A 23,017-nucleotide genomic window follows, 5' to 3' on the forward strand; every position below is an offset into this window, starting at 1 on the left:
CTTGACAGGAAATGCAAGTTAAGCTTTTCTGCTGCATAATTCTTTGGATAAGCTTGGTTGTAAGAAATTTTTCGTGGGGAACTGCATGAAGCGTTTGTCCAGAGTAGTCCACATTTCCCCGAGACATGGTAGGTTTTCTCTCTAGATTAGGACAGAGGTCAGGGAGCAAAGCTAGGCACCTCCCCCTCACCCCACACACCTCTAGGAAACTCCAGGACTTGCTGTCAGGGAACTGCACTTCAGCTGAGCATTGTACTTACTGCAGTGTCACCCACGGTAACTGTCCACTACACAACACTGCAATTTGACTCTGCTTTAAGAATGACAATGGGAGAAATTTGTTTCAGGTCCCAGTGCTAGAAAAGGCTGTTTCTTTTCAGCAACCAGCACATATATTTTACTTTACAAATATTGTAAAGATCTTTTAGTTAATTTTGTTTCTTTCTATGCTTTGGTTATCATTAGAAAGCTCAGTGCCAAAGTGTACAGGATTTTGGAGCATGCATTTTTTTGTGTAATAATCTTACCTCAGGCTTTATTTAAATTACCCGTATCCCCCGCTTTGCTTCTCCCTCCATCAAATCTGACTGCACTGTATATACTTGTTTAGTTGCCTCACATACACTCTTCTAAAATCCTGTTAACTGATGTCATCCACTAATAACAACACGTAGGAAACTATTTTCCTGCAAGATTAAACAGATTTCACTGCCTGTAGTAAATTTCTTGGAGATTGGCTTTGGTAGGCTTTAAAATGAGATACCAGTATGTTAAAAAAATCTTTGAGACCATGTGGTGATAATAATAAATTAGCCAACATTTATTAAATGCTTCCTATGTTCCAGGTACTGTGCCACACACTTCACACACACATTCTTATCTAATCCTCACACTGACCCCCGCAGCCAAGTACCACCAGGAGCCTTCTCTAGGGCTGAAGACCTTGAAGGCACAGAGGGTACATGAAGCAGCTGCCCGAGATCTTACTAGCGCATGGCAGGGCTGGGACTTGTAGCTAGATTCTAGGCAGTCTGATACTCAAGCCCATGTTTCTAATTTGTGTAAAAAGGCCCAATGAAATGACAGTGCTGCCATTTTAAACCAGCAAACATTCGAAAAGAAACACACCCACATCCAAATACATGTGCAGAAATAAAAAACAAAGCACCAGTGACACTGAAACCATTTATGAGGCTATTTAGGAAGGACTTAGTATGTCGTCAGCACTGTGCTATGATGCTGCTGGGAGCAGAAGAGCAAGACAGGGAGAAAGAACACAAAAGAATAAGAAAGCATGTATTTTGTCTCCAGGAATCTTATAACTTAGTTGAATAGTAAAGTGAACAATGAAGTATTAACAATACTTAGAATTTCAAAAATTCAAACATACTAGTGGAAGAATTAAAACCCAAGCCAAATCTTGTGGGATAGATAGGGATTTCAAGTGGATTGTTACTGTTCTAACTTCTCTAAGAGTACCTAGCAGGTCTTGGACAACTTGTAGTTAAACCACTATGGCAGGAGAGACTGCCTGTGGGTATCTCAGAAGACCCTCCTGAGGAAAGCAGAACCCACTTTAGCCCTAGAGGCGGTTGTGCTGGTCTAAGGAAATTACATTGTCAAAGCACTCTGAGAATCATTTATAAATCTCTGGGGGACACCATTACCAGGAATGCCTGACACTGATTCAGCACTGGAAGGCTAGTCCCACGTCCTCTTTTACAAAAAGGACAGACTTCTAAGTCCCCAAGCAGTTAACTACCCTGGCCGCGGCCACAGAGAAGTTAGCAGCAGGGCAGGAGCAGAGCCGGCTCTGTGCCCTCTGGCCAGTGTTGCTCCCACGCCCTCAGCCGTGTCTCCCTTCCTCTCTGTTTGTACACAGCGGGGATGTGGGGCAACTGATGGAAAGGAAGGAAAGGTTACAAAGTCAGACAATATTTTCATTTTGTCTTAACTGTACTATTATTCAGCAGAAAAATGCTCTATGTTTTCTCTTTCAAAGCAAGATAAGATGTAAAGGGCAGTGTGTTAATCAAAAAGATCTGCTTTTATTAACATTGGTGTCACTAAGTTGGTATATACCCCCCCCACTGCTAAATTTGACTGGCTTAAAAAAAAATGCTGCTGACCAAGTAACACTGTGTAAGCTGCTTCAGTAGAGAAATGATTACAGCACCACTTAAAAACATTGTATCTGCAAAATACATATCCTGGTACAAAACTGAGTTTAAATCTTTCATTTCTGGTAACAAAAGTTACAATGTGTTATTTAGAAATAGTATTTCATATACTTACTCTATCATAATGCTGTTCCAAAAATTCTGCACTGAGCAATTTATGTCTTGTAAGTAAATCCTAAAAAAAGAAAATTTGTTTTTACAGTTGCTCTCCATTCAAATTCTTTCAGAAAAGAGAATCCTAAAACATTCCACGCCATTTTACCTGATAAAAACTGTTGTTAAAAATTACTATATTTAACACTTGAGCATGAATTGTACTGAAAATGTTGATTCTATATAAGAGCAAATAAAAATCATTAATAATTTGAAATTGCAATTTTAATGATCATAATTAGGCATGAATCTATAGCTCTTAGAAGGAAAACAAAAAAACAAACATATAAGGCAATAAAAACATAAACTAAAAGAAAAGGACTAAAGAATTATAGTGAAATAAATTAACAGTAGTGGTAAATGTCAAACAGAATCCTGTACCCATTTAATGCTCCTGGTAGAGAAAGAAGAAATTTCTATTATTAGAAAAAGTATCATGGCAAATTTGGGCCGGGCACGGTGGCTCATGCCTGTAATTCTAGCACTCTGGGAGGCCGAGGTGGGAGGATCGCTTGACCTCAGGAGTTCGAGACCAGCCTGAGCAAGAGCGAGACCCCATCTTTACCAATAATAGAAAGAAATTAGCTGGACAACTAAAAATATATAGAAAAAATTAGCTGGGCATGGTGGTTCGTGCCTGTAGTCCCAGCTACTCGGGAGGCTGAGGCAGGAGGATCGCTTGAGCCCAGGAGTTTGAGGTTGCTGTGAGCTAGGCTGAGGCCATGGCACTCTAGCCCAGACAACAGAGTGAGACTCTGCCTCAAAAAAAAAAAGAAAAGAAAAGAAAAAGTATCAGGGGTTCTCTTTTCTTCCTCCTAAATGTAATTACTTTCAGTTTTGCATCTAATGTAATGTTTTTTTCAAAGATGGAATGTTTCTTTAAAAGCCCCCTATATAAACATTAGTCTCTATGTAAGCAAAATAATGCTATAAAAATGTAGGATTAACAATTAGTTTGACCTATGGCCCAATTCTGCATTATCATGAAACGCCTCACCCCACAGCTTTCCCAGGAAACAACTCGAGGATCAATCATTCAGAAATATCTACTATGTGCCAGGTAACGTTCTAGGTGCTAGAGCTTCAAAGACAAAGAGATATGATCCCTGCCTTCAAGGACCTAAAAGTTCACAATAGACTAGGTCTTGGTCTCACCAGGGGGGAAAGAGAATGAGAACAGGTGACGGCAGAAACGCCCAGGATCTGGAGAACTAATGAACTAAGTCCCTTCAGCACCACTACAGAGGTTAGTGTGATAATCTCCTTTCCCCAAATCAACTTTCCTGAACTTGTCTTCTTTCCTGAGGTTGCCCAGGTTATAATGAACTAGTGTTTCCTGAAGTATGTTGAAGTGTAATGCTGGTCTGGAGAAATGCTCTAGGTAATTTTTTTCCACGGTAAAACAAATGTGGAAGTCGCAGCAGCTCGAGTTCCCTCGTAGAGAGACCTATCAGGTCTCTGAGATTTTGCAGGGACCCTTTTGTCACCTACCTTCTGTTAACATCCTTCCCCAAAAGGCCTCCATACAGGCTTTCCCCTGCCTGGCTACCTAGTACTCGCCCCTCGTACCTCGGCTCAAGCCTTACTTCCGCAGGGAGCCTTTCCTGACAGGTCACCAGCATGAGAGCACTGGTCACAGCTGTGACTTTCCATCGTTTGCAGGATTATCCGAGTAAACTCTCTCTTGTGCTAGTCTGTAAATTCCATAAATACAAGGGTCATATCTACTTTTACTAACCTTTGAATCCAAAGCACCTATGCAGTGGCCAGCACATAGTAAGAGCTTAATATTTAATAAATCGATGAATGAACTAATAAAACCAGGGAGCCTATATGGAAAAATATCACATTAAGCAATCTTCGAAGTATGCTTTTAAGAAGGCTTCTAACCCAACCCCAAAGATTTACAGTTGTTCACACTGCTGGATAGGGTATATATCATATTTCCTGATTATAACAGGGATGCCCAGGAAGGACCTACCCAATTTTTTCCAAATCCTCCTTGAGGATTAAATAGGCAAAATTAGAAAACTGGGAGTTTCAGTACCCCCAAGAATTTGGCAAGAGGTGCTACAAGGTTTCCCTATAGGGAAGAGGAGGACAGTGGTAGAATTTATATTATCTTAGTCCACTGGTCCACCGGGACAGCTGCAAAGGAGAGGAACATGAAGACTTTGAGGGGAATGTATTAAGCATAGGTGGCATTTAATACATGCCTGTTAAAGAGCACTTACCACCTTTTAACACATTACTGTGTCTGCTCACGGCTGGTGTCCCCCTGTGGAAGTGCCGCAAGGGCAGGGTTTGGCTGTATGGTTCACCACCGAACGCCCAGCACCCAGGGCAGGCACTCAGGGACATGGTGAATGAACAAATGAATAAGTGAATTAAGGGATTAGTGTGTGCCAGGATTCATGCAAGATTGAGTGTCACTTCTACTTTTTTGTGGCTAAATCGTTCTGGAGGCCAGTACAAGGAAGCACAGCGGAAGGAACCCACTTGCTTGCTGTTCTGTCATAGTCTGACGAAAGAGGATGCCAAGGGAGAGGGGTCTTAAGAGATGCTGGCTCTCAACTGGGGCTGGATTCTTAAGAACAGGTAGTAGAAAGTATCTACTCTATACAGCAAAGGTCGTCTAGGTGTAAACACGCTGCACAACACATTTTTCCTGAATGTTTGATTAAAGTGACTATTCACTCTGAAGGATACCTCAAGCAGGAGCAAGAGGCTCAGAGTTGATTCCAAAGTATGGTGGCTTCTAAAAAAAAGAAAAAGAAAAAGAGGCACACAGGGGGGCCACACACTAAAAGGGGGACCTCCAACATCTCCCCCGCTAGGGGAGATTCTATTTGTTGTCATCTGGAAACTCAGGAAACTGTTGCCAACTAGGAATCAAGTCTCAATGGCTGTGGCGTAGGAGAGACTGAAAGGGGGCGCTCTGAGACTGCTCAAGTGGGAGTAGGACCCAATGCACAATAGGACATTAAGAAGGGGTGGCCGTGCTGGGGGAAATACTAGCAGGAAAGGAGCAACTATGAAGAGCCAACACTGAGAAGCAGGTAATACTAAGCTGGGAGAAGGAAGCGCTGGGGACTTGGGCAGTGCCTCTATCTGCTGAGAGATGTCCGGTTCCTTTAACCACTCCTTTAACCAGCCTACCAGCTAGAGCTAAAAGCTGTGGAGAGCTCAGTGCGGGGACGGGGTGGGGGCTGGTTAGAAACCAACAGAATAGAAAATGAAGGGCAAAGGGCATGCAGTCAGAATCTGGTCAGCGATCCACAAAGCAGACAGGGTACATGTAATCTGAGACCAGCAGAGTTGCTGTCAGTCAGCAGAGGGGAGAAGAAAAGGATCTCTAATCTCCCACCTATCTGATTTCCAGTCTACCCAGGGCCCTGGCATAACTTGGAGAAAGACCAGGGATCATTTACCAAGTCCAGCAGACTGAGCAGCCAACTTTTGGGGTGGGCTGAATTAAAAAGCTTCCTAAAAGTTTGAGTTTGGGCCCAAACATCACGTGACAAACAGCCCTGGAATCCCTGAAGAAATACTGCTAAACTGGGGGGCTTATTTTCACATTCACCTTGGCGAATTATTCGGCCCCATTTCCTACTTGATGTTTGACTATGTCCAAGGACAAGGAACTCAATTCTTCCAATTGTGTGGCTAGTTCACCTTTGGAGCTCTCATAGTTAGAAAGTTCTTCCTGTGCTAGAGTCAAACCTATCCTCAAGTTCTTTCCAGAAACCGTCAGAGCCAACAGATATGTTTAGTCCATTTTCTATAGGACCCCACTTCAAATACAAGTAGTACTCTCATGGCAAGCCCCTACCGAGTCTTCTCTTCTCCAGGCTAAATACGTCCAGATCCTTTAACCACTCCTCGAATGACAGGGTTCTGAGTCCCCCTCACCATCTACTGTCTTCTGAAAGTCATCTATTTGTCTATGTGCCTCTTAAAGTGTAGCGCCTGGAATGGAACACATTTATGTGTTGTTACCTGACAAGCTTATAGTGGAGTGAGACCATCAATTAGCTCCTTAGGTTACACACTGTGTTGTTGCAAGGAGCTTTGAGGGCAGCATCATCACACTGTTTCATTTTATGGTACGTTTTCAGAATTGTACACTCAGAGCGGGCGCTGCAGTTAGCCTGCCTGGATTCAAATTCTGACTTCACTCAACATCTCTAGGCTTCATTTTCCTCATCTGTAAAGGAGATAATAACAATACCTCCTTCACAGGGTTAAGTATGAGATGAAATGACCTACATTCTAGTAATTATTATACTTAGTAATTACTTCATTTAGTTTTAACTATTTTTATTATGTCTTATTCCTCCGTCCTGTAGTTAAACAGTTGGGTCCTCCAGTGGAAGACCTCAGGTATCTATATTTAATCTCATCCTGTTATATTCTGACTTCTCTGGATCTTCATAAATTGTAGGATCCACTGTTACCTGCTGTCTTTCCCTTCATGGCTAGCATCTACATATTTGATAAGTATGCCTTGTCACCCTTTTTTTCCAGTCATTAATAAAAATGTTCAGCTGGGCTGGGTGGGGAAAGCCCAGTGGAGTTCCACTAGAAGTTTCTCTCCAGGGTGATGCTAATCCATTTGCCAACAGTGTATGAATATGGCATTCAATTAGCTGTGAATCACTATACTGAAACTATATCTAGCTCAGTTTTTTAAAATCATTTCCATGAGAACAGATTTGTAGAATTATTCAATATCTAGCATATCCTCATCATGAAGGAATAGCTAATATTTACTGCATACATTCTGTATGGAGGCATAATAACTCTGACATGCTTGTATTATCACCCACATTTTAACAGATGAAGAAGTGGAGGTTAAATCAGCAGCAGAGATGGTTTGAATCCAGGCAAACCACCCTTTCCCTGATCTGCTGGCATCCGTGAGATCAGTATGACTGAACTTAGTGAATCCACGCTGGCTGTGGGGACACAATTTCCTTTCTAAAATGTTCAGAAATCATCTCTTTAAAAATACTTTCTAGAAACTTACACAGGTGTAACATCAAGCCCCAAGCTCCAACCAGTCTCTCTGGGGGAACCTACCTTCTTTTATTCTGGAAAATTGGGAATATATTTGTTGGTTTTCGAATGCCCCTCCCTCATCTCCCTAATTCCTCAAAAAAGAAAAAAGTCATTAACAAATAATGGCCACCTGGTTTACTAGCTCAGTATCCATCCATTCCAGCTATGAATCTTGGACATTTAATAGGGCAGGTAGTTTTAATTTCCTTTAAGATTCAGTACCTATTTCAGGAGGTTTAAATCCAGGGTCATGAATGAGCTGCATTTGTTTGAACATTTTTGTGTGTGGAACACATTTTCTGGAAGGGAGCTCTTGCCACATTCTCTAAGGAGAGCCTGAACCACAGATTTGGTCTCCCTTTCCATTACAAAAATATCCTCTGTGATGAGGACCCAGCAAGGCAGGAGAGGAGCAATTTCCCTTTCCTTCTTGTCGGTGCCTCTGCTATGTAGCTGTGCGACTGCCCCTCCTGGCCCATCTTCTCGCTCTGACTGCAGATTCCCTAAGGTAAAGTGGGGAGGCAGCTCCGGCCTGTTTGGTAGCTTAGCCACCCTGAGGTCACGATGGGAGGGCTGTGCCTCTCTCTTAGGCACTGTCTTGGTTGCAGGCTCTGCTTCATTTTGTTTCTTGGTGAGCTCTCTCTTCAGGGGCCTCTTTCATCAGCTCCCCCTTTCTGTGGACTCAAGAGCACCTGACACAGAGTCCACACCCGCCCCTCAGCGCTCTCTCCTAGAGCTCTCCCCTAGAATGCTACGTTGTTTCCTGAAGTACCCCTTTTTTAAGCAGAGAAGACCTGCCTTCCTGCCTAGTCTTTCCCGCTCTGGCTACCATGACCTGACAGGGCTGCTTTGCCCACAGTGATTCTATCACCACCATTTTCTCCTTGGTGAGAAATGCAATCATCAGCAAGGCCAATCAAGACTTTGTCAGATACTGCAAATCACATTCTGGCATGTAGTCAGCACATCTCTCTCACCTGAGCCACTTCTGCCATCTGTGCCAGGAGCATGTCCTCCACGTGGTCAGGGGTCTCGCTGCATTCTCCCACACCACTGCTGCTCCTCAATCCTCTTCCCTCACCCTCATGTGCCCAGAGTGTTGCCACTCTCGGGCTCCTGGCTGTCCTTCCACACAGGGGAATCTCTCCTTGACACATGGTGCTGCTACACCTCCCTCCATGCCGGGTCTGCTGCTTCTGAATGGGGCACACCCTTCCGTCGATGTATTCTAATCATGAGTCCTATCCCACCAACTGCGGTGACACCTAAGACATCATATTGACCACTCTAGGTTATAATCTCAAATTCATTTCATTTTGCTTTGTACACTGACATATAAACATCTGAGGTCTTACTTAAGGCTTCTGACACCCTCTTCCATGATTTTGGGAAATAACCCCCTGTGCACCTCTTATGCTATGACCTTATTCAGTGTGAAACCCTCATGACCAGATCCTCAGACTTTCATCCTATCTTAAGGGCCTTCACTCTGAGGCTCAGCATATTTACCCAGAGACCAAGGTGTGTCCTCATGGGCTCTTTTTAATCATAAAACTGAACCCTCACAAGAAAAGTGGCCACTTCTCACTGTAATCGTGTTCATGGTTTCTGAGCATGGTCATCTACATGTCAGTATGCTATTAAAATAGTTCTAAATATTTACTTATAAGGTCAGCCGTTTTATATAAGAAAATGTAACCAAGAAAGGCTTGCTCTCGTTGTGAAAAAAACTAATAAAGATTACTGCTTTTATTTATACTTTAAACAGCACAGAACCTTACGGCTCAAAACAAAAACGTGCATGTTGCACAGTGGACTCATACCATATGTGTATTTAATTTACACAAATACACAAGGGAGGTAAGGTAGATGGGGGTGCAGGGAGGATACATAATAACTTGAATAGTGCAGGTGACTCTGTCCCCACACTGCATTTAACAGATATGCTCTGGTGTGAGCAGGAGAGGGAAGAGGTGAATTGACCTGTCCACCATGTGGGTATGTCTGTCCTGACTGTGGTTCTACTATTTAATGACATGCATATTCTAAATTAACATGGACCCTGAACAGAGTCAACTACTTCATCTGGTGTTTCACCAAAGAAACAGCTACAGAATGTTCCAACACAGGAGAAAACCTGGTTATTATGTGTACGGTACGGTATATCATACTTAATGGGCAATTTAACAGAAAAGTATAATTTTGACTATACAGGACTTTTGTCTTTTAGAAAAACTTTAGAATCTAACTCCTCTTCCACTGCCTTTAAGCTGTGACTTTACTGCATATGACTAAATCACACAAACACATATAAAATATATCTTCTCTCTTCCCACTAGAGGGCAGCTGTGTGTAGATTTAGGAGGGCTTAGGAGAAAACAGCACACTTGTTAATCTAACTTGCAAGTATACCTAGAATTCTACAGTTTTTATGTTACCTTGAATGTGGCAAATGCATCTGAAGCTATGTCAAATGTTGACATTTCCACATATCTGAAGAAATCATAAAACTGTTCCGACCACAAAATGATTTTTGCAAGTGGTTCATGTCTGATGCACTCTCTTAACATTATTCCACAATTTAGAGCTATTTCTGGAGATTCATACCTGCAAAAACAAAAAAACAAACAAAAAAACCCAAACATGATTGCTCTTTTAAAACTTCAATACTAAACAGTTCAAACTTTTAGAACAGGAAGTTTGCAGGCATATGTCCTGAACAAGGCATTTCTTTCAGAGTAAGTAGAACATGTGCCGGGTAAATTTACTCTAGCGCACGCAACACACTGGTTGGTGATAGGTAACTGCCTTCAGTCAAAGAAGAAGAGCCATGAGAGTGATCATGTGAATAAAAGTTCATTATTTAAGCTAACAGATTTGAAGAGAAGTATTTAGGGTGATACCACTTTGTACAGTAGTTAGCTTTTAAACATGGTATTTTCAACACTCAGAAAAAAAGCCAAACCAAAAAACAGTATAAAATATTTTTCCAGATTCAGAAACTCAGAATATTTAAATAGGACTATCAAATATATAGCATTTATATTTCATCGTTTCAATTCAGCACTCGAAATAGTACTTTGAGACTCCTAGCCACCTGTAAACACCACAGAACTGCAAGCCTCCTCCTGAGGACTTCTCAAAGTGCCTCCCTGAGGAGACCCAGGGCCTCTCTCACCAGCTCTCTGCACGCAGCCTTCCTCTATGCTCATCTCAGAGTCTCTCACCTCCTCCTTGCCCGTGATCAGAAAAAAGGCCCTCAGCCAAGCAAGCGGCTTTTCCTCTTCTGACGTGCACCAAGTCCCGGGACCGGATCCCGCCACCCTGCTCAAGACATCGTTTTCTTTTCTTCCACTTCCTTTCAAGCTGCATGCATCGGCTTTCTTTCCCACTCCCATTCTTCTCCAGTTTCTTGCAGTCAAATTCCATTTCCCAACACTCTAGTGAAATAACTAATTGGCCAGCAAAGACCTCCACTTGGCTAAAACTATCGATCTTTTCTCATGACACAGATTCTTCTATTAAGGGTCTTAACAGTGCTGATCTTTGCATTTTCTCTTTAAAAAAAGAAATAAAACCTCTCCCAGTTCTCCTTTCTATCTCTGACTGTTCCTATTTCTTGCCTGCCTGAGGTCTTTACCAATTGCCTACAACCTGCTAATGAAAGCCCACAGTCTCCTGGCTCCCACCATGACTACTAACCACACCCCAAGTCTACCACAGAATTGTACTCAGGCATTTTCTGTTGCCTCTGGACAACCTCAGTTAAAGGTCTACATACACGCAACATGTCTAAAATCAAATCTCACCTCCCTCCACAAAATAACTCCCCAACTCTGCTGCTTCTCTGTTTCTATGATTTCGCATCATTATTTTGTTTTAGATAGCCAGGTCTAAACCAGGTCTAGCAGAACTTTCTGTAATGGAGAAAGTGTTCTAGATCTGTGCTGTCCATTACGGTAACTACTAGCCATGTGCAGCTAACTAAGCACTTGAAATCTGGCTAGTGTGACTGACGGACTGAACTGTAAATATTTAATTTAAATTAATTTGAAATAGCTTTTCCTTCTTCATTCCAAATCTTCCCATTTTCAGTGTTACCAGACTTTTAAAAATGCTTCTTTGAAATATCTCAGTTTCATTTCTTTTTATCCATTTCCACTGCTGCATTAAGTCACACCTGGACAACTACAAATGCTTCCTAACCAGTATCTTTGTTCAAGCTCTATCTTAATAAATCTGCCCAACACACAGTATATCAACAGCACTTCTAGCTTAGGAGCTTAAAATTATTTCTTCCAGGTAATCAAATGAAGACAAACATGTGGGCTCAATGTCAGGTCTTCTGCTCATCATATCTACTACTCTGACACAACTCCATCTCCCACTGGCCCATAAAACTTTCAGATTATTGTTGTCAATCACGTTGTGTTCATTCCTGCCAGCAATACACCATAACGATGCCTTCTCTCTTTTTTCTGCCTATACAAATTCTAATCTATTGGGAACTCCAATCTTAAGTCCCATTCCTTTTACCAACTCTTGTCTTTTTAACCAAAACCACAATCTATTCTCTGAAATCTTGTAGTACTAATTTGTTATCTAATAGTGTTACCTTCTTGTACATATGCTTATCATTGATCCTCAACAACATCAAAACCACATTCCTTTACATCATTTGAGGTATGGCAGCTAGAATGCTGACTGGCTCTTATCTGAAATGTCTGCTCACAAATGGCTGATCACACAATTTATCTTTGCTGATCTTTAATAAGCAGGAAACTACAAGGACAAGGGTAAGACAGTTTGGTACAACAAGTTGGGCAGGTTTTGATGGAGGTTTGTCAAGCTTGTCTAAGTGATTAAACCATAAACCAATGAGTACAAGGCAAACAGTTATGCTGTACAACCTGCTAGCACTAAAGTGGAAAGCACATTAACATTTAAATTGCCAGTAAAAAACCCTATTGCCTACAAATGCAGTCTAACACTAGCAATAAGATTTTAAATGCATACTAATATCAGCAGCATACCCCCCCCCAATATCTAACCTCAAAATACTTATAGCCTAAGAACATAGTCACATTGCATGTAAGTAGCCTAAACTAGTTAAACAACAAAAGCAAAAAAATATTAGAAAGTAGTTCATAGGGCTCCGTAAAGAAATGGCTGTTTCCAGGTCTGGCAGGAACTGTATAAAATGAGCAAGGTGGTCATCTTGTGCCAGAAAGCAGAGAAGCCATCACAGACTAATGGGGTCTTGCCAAAAGGACATAGGAACCAATTTGGAGGAGTTCCCAGTGGCCTAAGATTGGGCAATTTGGACATAAGTAATGACTGCCACAGATCGAGACACATCAAATATATTTTTTTAAAAAACAAAAACTTGTGTGTATAATGATGCTTAAAACAATAATTCAATGCTTATCTAATGATGTGGCCAAGGCGCCAACTTATTATACTTTTCAGTATAATGATATCTGTCTTTCCCATACAGGTTGTATCTTGAATAACTAAGTCATCAACGAGGAAAGGCTCTTTATAGAAGAAATACATTTAATTATATGGAGAAGGAATAACAGAATCAAGAAATTGCCATTTAGAATCTAGGCAATGACCAATGAATATTAAAACCATCAAGTCCATGGAAAACTCTGCAATGGATAGATCACAGACTGGTAACATCTGCATCCACTGGTCAATCCAAACATCGCCACAAGTGGGACAACAGGTGCCATGCAATAGGAAACACAAAGCACTATCTATGAAGAATTCTTGCTCAAATTCTTGAATCTAAACAAATGTCTAGAGCTAACCACCAATTTAAAGCAATAGGGGATAGTGTAACATGTTAAATGAAACCATAAGAATGCAAATCCAAAATACATGACTTTTCTATAAAACAAATAACTCAGTTGCTTCAACATATAAATGGCACACATTTTTTTAAAAAGAGGGCATTAACTATTATAGATTAAAAGAGAGCTAAGAGTCATATTAACCAAATTCAGTTTGTGGATCTTATTTGGAGCCTGATTTAAAAAAAATAACTGTAAAATGACATTTTGTGAAAACTAAGGAAATCTATAATTGGCATTGTGATTGTTACATTGTGTTATGTGTTATGTACTAGGGATGCACACTGAAGTGATGTCATGTGTGAGGAGGAAAAAAGGAGGCAAAGAATAGAGGACACAAGAATGACAGAACAATAGTAGGTGCTGAAGCTGGGTTATGGCTCGGGACGGGTTTATTCTACCATTCCCTCCAGGTGTGTGTATATTTTCAACAACAAAGTGACGGGTCTGCTGGATCCCAATACCAGCTGCATGCTCCATGCCTCTCCTCCCTTCCTGGCTGAGGTTTCTGCTCTGACCAACTCAGATGAGAGCTTTAAACTTTAAATTGTTTAACAATGTTCGTAACATACCTGTGGCTACTCTAAAGTGAAAATGTAGGCAGGCTTAAGTAATTTAATGGGTTTTAATAATCACTGGTTTCTATGGAAAAGGAAATATTGACTTTAAAAATACAAAGGCATCTGGAAGCTGGTCTAAGAATACCAGAGTGTCAGGCTACTCATTACATGTTTACACCCAGAACTCTGAATTGATACAACAAATTAGATGCCAAAAGTTCTGTATGGCAATATCTAAAGAAGCAACACCATGGTTAGAAATAGAAAGAAGGAAACAGAATGCTGGCCTGCAACACATGCACTGACTCATGCTTTGTCTAAACAAGTATGAACTTGGGGGAGGTGTTAAACCACAGAGATATGAATCAGCGCGAGGCAAGATATAAAGCCAGGAGTAGGAGAGCAAGCTGATTCATGCCAACAGTCATGCCAGTAACATGCTTGCCCACCAGTTTAACAGAACACCACCACTGCTGGGACAGATGCACACTGAGCTGGCAGACAACTCTGGCGTGAAACAACAGGAGGTTACCTTGCCAGTCAGGAAGGCTCAATGATGAGGGAGAAGATTTGTTTTGTCTTTTTTTTTTTTTTTTTTAAGTTTTAGTTTTTAGGCTTTTTCAGTTTTGTCTGTTTTTAAACTGACAAGATTACCCAAACATTAATGCCTGCTTAGTCCAGTAGTAACTCCAGGAAGATGCACTGTGAACTGCCAAATTAAGTGGGTTAGTGACGGACACAGAGGGGTAAAATCAAAGGGTACTGCATCATAAACACATGCCTTGTGGACTGAACAAAGTGAAGCTATGAGCATCCATGCTCTGTTCATGAGGCAGCCTGTACTGCCTTACAGTGTATATATTATGTACAAAGGCGATGTCTTTAAATACATGATATTTCGATTTAATCTTAAAGATTAGAAATAAGACCATAGATGACTTATTTTTTTTTCCTTTAGTCACGTTCAGTTTATGAATTTAAAGGCTCACAATTAACCCAATTTTAAACTCTCTATAGGGCTTTTTCAAATTCAATTGAGCTCACAGGTTGAACTTTAAGGAGGGAAATGCATTCAAGATCTATGGAAAACTTATCTGACTAAACTACAGAGAGAATGCTTCCCACATTCACCATCCTGTTTTTGCCCCAAGGCAATCTTTCCTTTTTATTTTAAACTAAGAATATAAATTTTATTACATTGTACATACCCTTTCAATAACATGAACAAAATATTCTGTTGGGTGCAGATGTATTCAACAGTAGGAGTTCTTGTACCAATTTGTCTTCTGAGAATATTGTTGAAAATTTGAGCCACGTCTTTTTTGCCCTATTAGGAATACAATCATTAAAATATTTACCTGACAAAACATCAAAATGCCCATTCACCCTCCCAAATAAACTCAAATAAAGCTACTGTATATTTACAGTTATGACTGAATATCTGACTTTAGCATGTTCAGAGATATTAAATTTTCTTGTTTTATATCTTCATTTGTAATTCCAAATTCTAAGTTTTAATAGTATACTACTTTTAACATGAACAATATGTTGACAAAGAAAAATCTTGCTACATTTCACATATAATTTCAACCATTTCTAACTCAGGATCATACTGACTCGGATATGAAAAACAAAACCTTGCTATATGTTAACAATCTATAGGGATCTGAATCCCACCCAAATGGAACAAGTAGTTCAAATTAAATGCTTGCACTGTGAATAATACAGATACTTTCCTTTTATTATGATGAAAGGAGGGGAAACTCCTTTTAATTCATTTGTTAAAAAAAGAAATGATTCTGTAAGAAGCTGAGCTTTAATGACAAGTAGACATATCTTTTGATTACACTAGGTCTACTTAAAAAAGATTTTATATATTAATAATAAAGATGCTAAGTATCACATGATACAGTGGTTCAGAGATCAGAACTTCATCACACCACTGTACAAAATAGATGGACCCATTTGGTGAACCTTACAATCAAAAGGCTGCACAAGAAATTAACAAATGGAGAAATGGACCCCAAGAGATGTTTCAGATTGGCCCTTTTTTTTGGGGTTGCCAGGGGGGTTGGTTGAATTGTTGGTTTTTCGTTTTCCTTAAGGCCGGACCGATCATACTGGAGCCTGTGCTAGCTCAGGAGCAGTAATGCAATCTCTAAGAACCAGTCTCAAGGGTACACATTTCTTTTAAGATGATGTCTCTAAAGTCCCTAATGAATATTGAATTCAGTGTCCAGGCTGAGGAGCAGGATGGGTGGGGCAAAGAAAAAGGAATTAGATGCTCTAGTGCATCTACAACTTAGCAGAGGAAATAAAATTTGTTGTTAGAATTTGATACACTATTAAATGTAATCATCTATATAAATGGAAATAACCTAGTTCTATCTGCTCCATAGGACGGAAATAAATTTTTATTATCAATATTACGTTCAAGTAACCTATGGACCATACCTTCTCATTCTCCTCCAAAATTTAATCTGGTTATATGTCTGTCATTTTGTCCCCTGGAACATGTACTTGTCTTGCAAGCACCTGCACAGACACCCAACCACTCAGGCTGACAGACACTAGGACTTAAAACAAAGCACACTCATGACAAAAGTCAAAGAGGAGACTGCCCATGACCATGCCAGAGTGCTTCATTACGATACACACTTCTCAGACTAGTTTCCTCAGACTGGTGTCAAGGACCATTATTCTTACTGTTAAATTCACTAAATATTTACCATTGCACAAGGCAGCTGTATTAGCTTGGGTAACAATCTCAAATGCCTACCAGGGCAGAGCAGGAGACGCAAATGGGTAAAGCAGGCCCTGGGATAGAAGTGCAATCTGTGCTGTCTATAGCAAACCCAGGTGTGGATGCCCTGTACTGCTGCTCTGTCCAGCTTGGAGGCCAAGCAGGACTACAGGCCCAACGTTGCCAGAGTTAAATTTCTCAAGAGGAGCCAGAAATTCAGAATTGTGTATAAAATCTCCTGCTATTTAAATGTTATACTAATTTAAAATTCAAAAGCAGTGCTGAGCAAACAAAACACATATAATCTCTGCTGTAATGAATATCAACAAATAAAAAAAAACAGACGTAACTGGATGTTCTCTAAGATCTTATTCACCTCTAAAATTCTAACATTCTATGGTCTTTTACTGCATACACAATGTGGTGAAATAGAGGGAAAAACCCTGTCCCAAGCCTGAGACAACCTTGGGTTCCTGACCTGGCTCTGCTCATTAGGCAGGCAGCCCAGGCATGCTGATGGAGGTCAGTGACCCCCGCCCAACAGCCGGACAGGAATCTCAAGATGCACCAAAGAAGAGAACATATGGGAAAGGACTATGAACAGGTTGCTGTTTTTGAAAAACAAGAAACTGATTTCTTACCTCAAAGTCAATGAGCTGCAAATCAGCTACCAGGGTGCTGAGGAGCCCGCTATTATATAGTTCCTGAGCGAGCTGAGCCACTGCTTCTGTCTGCGGCTCTTTTTCATTTGTGCCATACAGAATTTCTTTCATGGCAACCAGATTTTTGGAAACTTCTTCTGTAGCCTGATTTTGGGGGGAGGGGAAGAGGAGAAAAACAATTCATTTTAACAAACATATAACACAGCTACATTTGCTCAGTAACTTTTCTCTACATTATAGACCCTCTACATTATGGACCTACGTATAAGAGGCAAAGGTGGGCCAGCTCCACTTCTGTCCTTCGGAGCTGGACACAGTGCACGCGTGCACACGGGGGTCAACATGCTTACTGCACAGGAAGGCCAGCATGCGCATAGCAGACACCTGAACACTGGAAGCCAGGTTTATGTATGGTAGAAACAGAACAGGGAGAAAGGGTTCAGGTCCTTCTCAAGTGGGAGGGAAACATCACAGAAGAGGCACCCGAGGTGACTCTGAGAATGAAGAGACTCTGATGAGCAAGTATCAGGGAAAAGAGCGGCACGAGCCAGGGATGAGGGAGAGGGGAAAGTATAGGGTCTGTCAAAGGCATGGAGGGATAAGAGAGAGGTAGCTGAAAATGGCTCTGAATGCAAAGCTAAGTTGTTAGGGGTAATTAAAAAGTCACAAAAGAGATTCCACTTTTGGCCAAGATGGAGGAACAGGGGCCAGATTTACCTTCCACCATGAAAAAGATTAACGAATAGGATAAGGTATATGAAACCAGTGACTTTAAATGCTGAACTTCAAGACAAATAGGACAGAGATCCCCGAGAGAAGAGAAACGAATGAGGGGAACCCTACAATTGCTCTAGCTTATTGCCAAGCCACAGCACAGGGAGGGAGAAGCCACACCTAACGGGTGGTCTCCATGAGTAAGAGGGGCAGAGCAGGGAAGCTAGGCAGGCCAAGGAGACTAGAGTTTGCAGGGCAGAGCACCAGAGAAGAGAAAGCCACACAGAAAGAGCATGTCGGAGATCTGCACAGCCCCACTCCCATCTTTAGCTGAGTACTGATAAGCACAGGTGTGAGAGGAAAGTAGCCAAGGCCAGCAACAGAACCATGGAGCTCACACGGCTGGAAACAGCTCTTGTTCCTATCAGCCTAAATGGAAAAAACTTCATATTCACAGAGCATCAAGCAGAGTACTAGGGGTTTTGCCTCAGTAAGTACACAAAATTAGCCCTAGACCAAACTCTGCTCTGGTCTGCCCAAGAAAGCTTAACAGCAAGCCTGGAAAGGATCAAAACTGGAAAACATGACCAATAATGAACTAATCAATAGAAACAGTCCTGGAAATGACACAGCTGGTAGACTTAATAAACAAGGACATTAAAGTAGTTACTATATTCAGTATGTTCAAGAAAAATTGGGCAAGTTAAATAGAGGAATAGAAGACATAAAAGAGACCTGAATCAAACACTTAGAAATATAAACTACCATGTCTGAGATAAAGGTTAGTAAATATGAAGCCAGTACAATAAAAACTATCTAAAATAAAACAGCGGTCCCCATCCTTTTTGGCACCAGGGACCGGTTTCATGGAAGACAATTTTTCCATGGGGCGGGGGGCGGTGGTGTGGAGCTCAGGAGGTGATGGTGCGGCCAGTTTTCTAGTAGGCCATGGACTGGTATCAGGCCGTGGCCCGAGGGTGAGGACCGCAGAAATAAAACATGGGGGTGGGGGAAAGGACTTTTCATTAGTGAGCTACGGGATGACTTTAAACAATCTAATATATGTTAACTATAGTCCCCAAAGAAAAGGGGGAATGGCAGACAAGATATTTGAAGACATAATGACTGAAAATTTTCCAAATTTGATAAAAACTATAATCCCAAGCCAAAAAGTTGAAAAATATCAAGCATGAGAAGCAGGAAGATGACAACACCAAGGTATGAAATAATCAAACTGCTTAAATTCAGTGATAGAAAAGCTTAAAAGCAGCCAGAAGGAAAAAATATTATGGACAAAGAATGACAACAGACTTTTTGACACAAATGATGCCCCCCACCCCCAAAAAAAGAAAGAAATGATCCAAGTCAAAAGATAGGGGAGGCTGTAATTCTAGCTCTCTGGGAGGCCGAGGCAGGCAGATTGTTTGAGCTCAGGAGTTCGAAACCACCCTGAGCAAGAGTGAGACCCCGTCTCTACTAAAATTAGAAAGAAATTAATTGGGCCAACTAAAAATATATGGAAAAAGTTAGCCGGGCATGGTGGCGCATGCCTGTAGTCCCAGCTACTCGGGAGGCTGAGGCAGTAGGATTGCTTGAGCCCAGGAGTTTGAGGTTGCTGTGAGCTAGGCTGATGCTACGGCACTCACTCTAGCCCAGGCAACACAGTGAGACTCTGTCTCAAAAAAAAAAAATAAAAAATAAAAAATAAACCACCACACAAACTGTCATCCTAGAATTTTATACCCAGTGAAAATGTCTTTAAAAATAGAGGCAAATAAAAAGTTTTGGAGACACAGAAAAGTGAAAAGATTTCATCACCAGAAGGTCTGTACTATATGAAATGTTTAAGGAAGTCCTATTGGCAGAAGAAAAATTTTTCAAGATGAAAATCTGTATATACACAAAGGAATGAAGAGCAATGGAGATAGTAATGTGAAGAAATATAAAAGATTTTCTCCGTATAATTTAAAAAAATGTCTTTAAGAGATTTGGCTGTTTAAAGCAAAGATAATAATGTATTTTGGGGTTATGACATATGTGGAACAAGCATATATGGCAATAGTAGTTTAAAGGGGTGTAAAGGAAGTATAGTGTTATTAAGGTTCTTTTAATAACTGAAACAGTGTAATACTTCCTAAAGATAGACTGTAGTTAAGTTAAAGGCATATATGGTAAGTCCTAAAACAACCACTTAAAACCAAAACCCAAAATAAAGACTTATATTAATAGCTAATAAATCAACAAAGGAGACTCAAGTAGAATAGTAAAGACATGTAAAAAAAACAAAAGCTGAAAAACCTATATAAAGTTATGAACTAAAATAAAATCTTAAGCTCCCCTCAGCTGACTGAATAGACCCCCTCTTGGCCAAGGGGATGCACTAAAACTGAGCTGCTGGACATGAGAAGGGACGTCAGACATGCCTCATCATGCCCCCCTCCTTCTTGTAGATATCCTATCATTAACAGGCCTAAGGCTATACAAGACAAACCTGTAGGTCCTCAATTTACTTAAGTCTGGGTATATGGCAGGTGGCTTGTCTCTGATTAACAGACTTCCTTAACTTAAAACATTCCAAGCCTTTACAGAAAGCTTCATTTCTTTAACCAATTATAAATTAACGGGTCTTAAAACCCACCTATAACCTGTAAGCCCCCATTTTGAGATGTCCCACTTTTTCGGGCCAAACCAGTGTACGCCTTCCATGTACTGATTTACGACTTTACGTGTAATTCCTATCTCCCCAAAATGCGTAAAACCAAACTGTCACCCAACCACAGTGAGTCCACTTGCTCAAGGCTTCTTGGGTGTGGCTCTGGGCCATGGTCCTCAAATTTGGCTCAGAATAAACCTCGTTAAGTTATTTCACAGAGTTCTTTTCCCTTGACAAAGTGAAGCCATTTATGACAAGAGAAATACTTCAGGGAGATTGCTTAGCATAGATTCAAAGAACACCAGCATTTAACAGTACTTAAAGAATCATCTAGTCCCATGGCACTCCCTTCTACAACCTTCTTCTAATCTTCTATTAAATGATCACATTGCTTCATCTTAAATACTTCCAGTATCCAGTAATGCAGTATTAGCAGATTTCAGAATCAGATAGCTGTTAGACAATTTTATAATGAGACAAACATTGCTTCACTACACTGTCTGCTGGCCCTGGGTCTGTACTGCAGATCAGGTGGCATTCTAACATCTCATCCACCTGAAGACCCCTATTTGAAGGCAGCTTGCCTATCTTCCCTAAATTGTCATCTACTCCAGAAAATTTTTCTTAAATTATCCTAAGAAAGGCAAGGCTAATGTTCTAAGCCTATCCAACCCTTCTGCATGGAATGATGCAAATGTTAATGTAGCCCAAGAGTACCTTTAAGAATTTTTACAATTGTATCATATAATTGACTCAGAGAGAGCTCTAAGTGAACTAACCTTTGGCTTTCACAGGCACTATCTGTTGAAGCCAGGTCTTTCCAAATGTTCTTAAACTGGAGTGAATGACACTGCAATGAAGATTTTAACACTTCCCACTAATCTCATTATCAGCCCATCATTCAAATCATATTCAAAAGGCTTTTTGTTAAATACCTTGATAAAATAAAAATATGATTTCTTCCCTATTTCCTATCAGAAAATGAAATGAATTTGGTATGATCCTTTTATTAATCCTGTGCTAATTTCTACTGATACATTGTTTTCTAAATGCTTATAAATCATCCTCCTAATAATCTCATCATGAAAGCTTATTCAGTATCAATGTTAAGTAGAGTCTACCTTTTCTAGTCTGCTGTTACGATCCCATTCTCAGTAATGCCTCAGAGATTTCAGACAGCAGTTCACCATCCCATATGCAAATTTTAAGTAACCCAGAATATGATTTTTCTGGGGCAGGAGAATATCATTTAGCAACAATAGGTGTTCTCTTATAATCTATTTACACGCGTTCCCTTTTCAATTCCATTTTAATAACCTTTATTCTTCAGATGATTCTAACAGGGAAGAATTGACACTTAACAGGTTTTCTGAAGGTATTATCTGTTGATTTTACAACAGTGACCCTAAGTATTAGGCCTCGGTCTCCTCTGCTTCTCCAGTTGGGTCAAAGTTTTAAAGCTCTTAGCAACCCTTTATATACCTCAGTTTATACTGTTCTCTGAAATCATTATATGATTTTAAATTTGAATTCAGATCATAGTCTATTCTGACAGCAAAACATGAATGAGAAAGAAGGGGGGTAGACAGCTAAAGGCCATGGGTTCCTTTTAGAAGTGATAAAATGTTCTAAAATTGACTGTGGTTATGGTTGTACACATATGTGAATAAACTAAAAACTACTGAACTGTAGACTTAAAATGGGTGATGGGTGAATTATATGGCATGTGAATTATATCTCAATAAAGCTGTTTTTTATAAAAAGGGAAGAGAGAGGCAGGGACATAATTAGAAAGCTAATATTTATTGTTCTTCTGAGTTGAATGGCAACCTACCACTCACGTATAAAGCCCCCTTCCCTTTCAGAAGACGACACTGTCACATTATGGGTGGGGAAAAAACACCAGTGGACTTTCCTTACCAGCTGATGACTGTACTCACCTACCTATACTCCTCCTTACCTGCTTCTGGATCCCTCCCCCTCCTGCCTTCTCAGGAACTCACCCTGGCTGCTATCTCGTCTCCTCTTATAGTCCACTCCCCCTCACCTAATTTTTCTTTATCAGTTTTTAAACGTGATCAAGATCCCCCTTAACAAAATTAAATAATTTTAATTGTTTAAAATTATTAATTAAAAAATTATTGGCCGGGCGCGGTGGCTCACGTCTGTAATCCTAGCACTCTGGGAGGCCGAGGCGGGTGGATCGCTCAAGGTCAGGAGTTCGAGACCAGCCTGAGCAAGAGTGAGACCCCGTCTCTACCAAAAAATAGAAAGAAATGATCTGGACAACTAAAAATACATATATAGAGAAAAAAATTAGCCGGGCATGGTGGCGCATGCCTGTAGTCCCAGCTACTCGGGAGGCTGAGGCAGAAGGATTGCTTGAGCTCAGGAGTTTGAGGTTGCTGTGAGCTAGGCTGACGCCACGGCACT

At 40.7% G+C, this 23,017-nt stretch overlaps 1 protein-coding gene across 1 annotated transcript in view; it reads right to left on the bottom strand.

Moving 5' to 3' along the window:
• The window catches only part of CAB39 (calcium binding protein 39), a 111,335-nt gene that overhangs the window by 8,123 nt on the left and 80,195 nt on the right, over positions 1 to 23,017 (bottom strand). The window contains exons 3-6 of the mRNA XM_012652206.1: positions 17,197 to 17,361; positions 15,021 to 15,139; positions 9,833 to 10,001; positions 2,296 to 2,355 (exon numbers count right to left, since the gene is read on the bottom strand). Coding sequence (XP_012507660.1) covers positions 2,296 to 2,355; positions 9,833 to 10,001; positions 15,021 to 15,139; positions 17,197 to 17,361 — 513 coding nt within the window. The remainder of the gene's footprint in view (positions 1 to 2,295; positions 2,356 to 9,832; positions 10,002 to 15,020; positions 15,140 to 17,196; positions 17,362 to 23,017) is intronic.

This window comes from Propithecus coquereli, unplaced genomic scaffold, assembly GCF_000956105.1.
Source record: "Propithecus coquereli isolate 6110/MARCELLA unplaced genomic scaffold, Pcoq_1.0 Scaffold383, whole genome shotgun sequence".
Taxonomy (NCBI): Eukaryota; Metazoa; Chordata; class Mammalia; order Primates; family Indriidae; genus Propithecus; species Propithecus coquereli.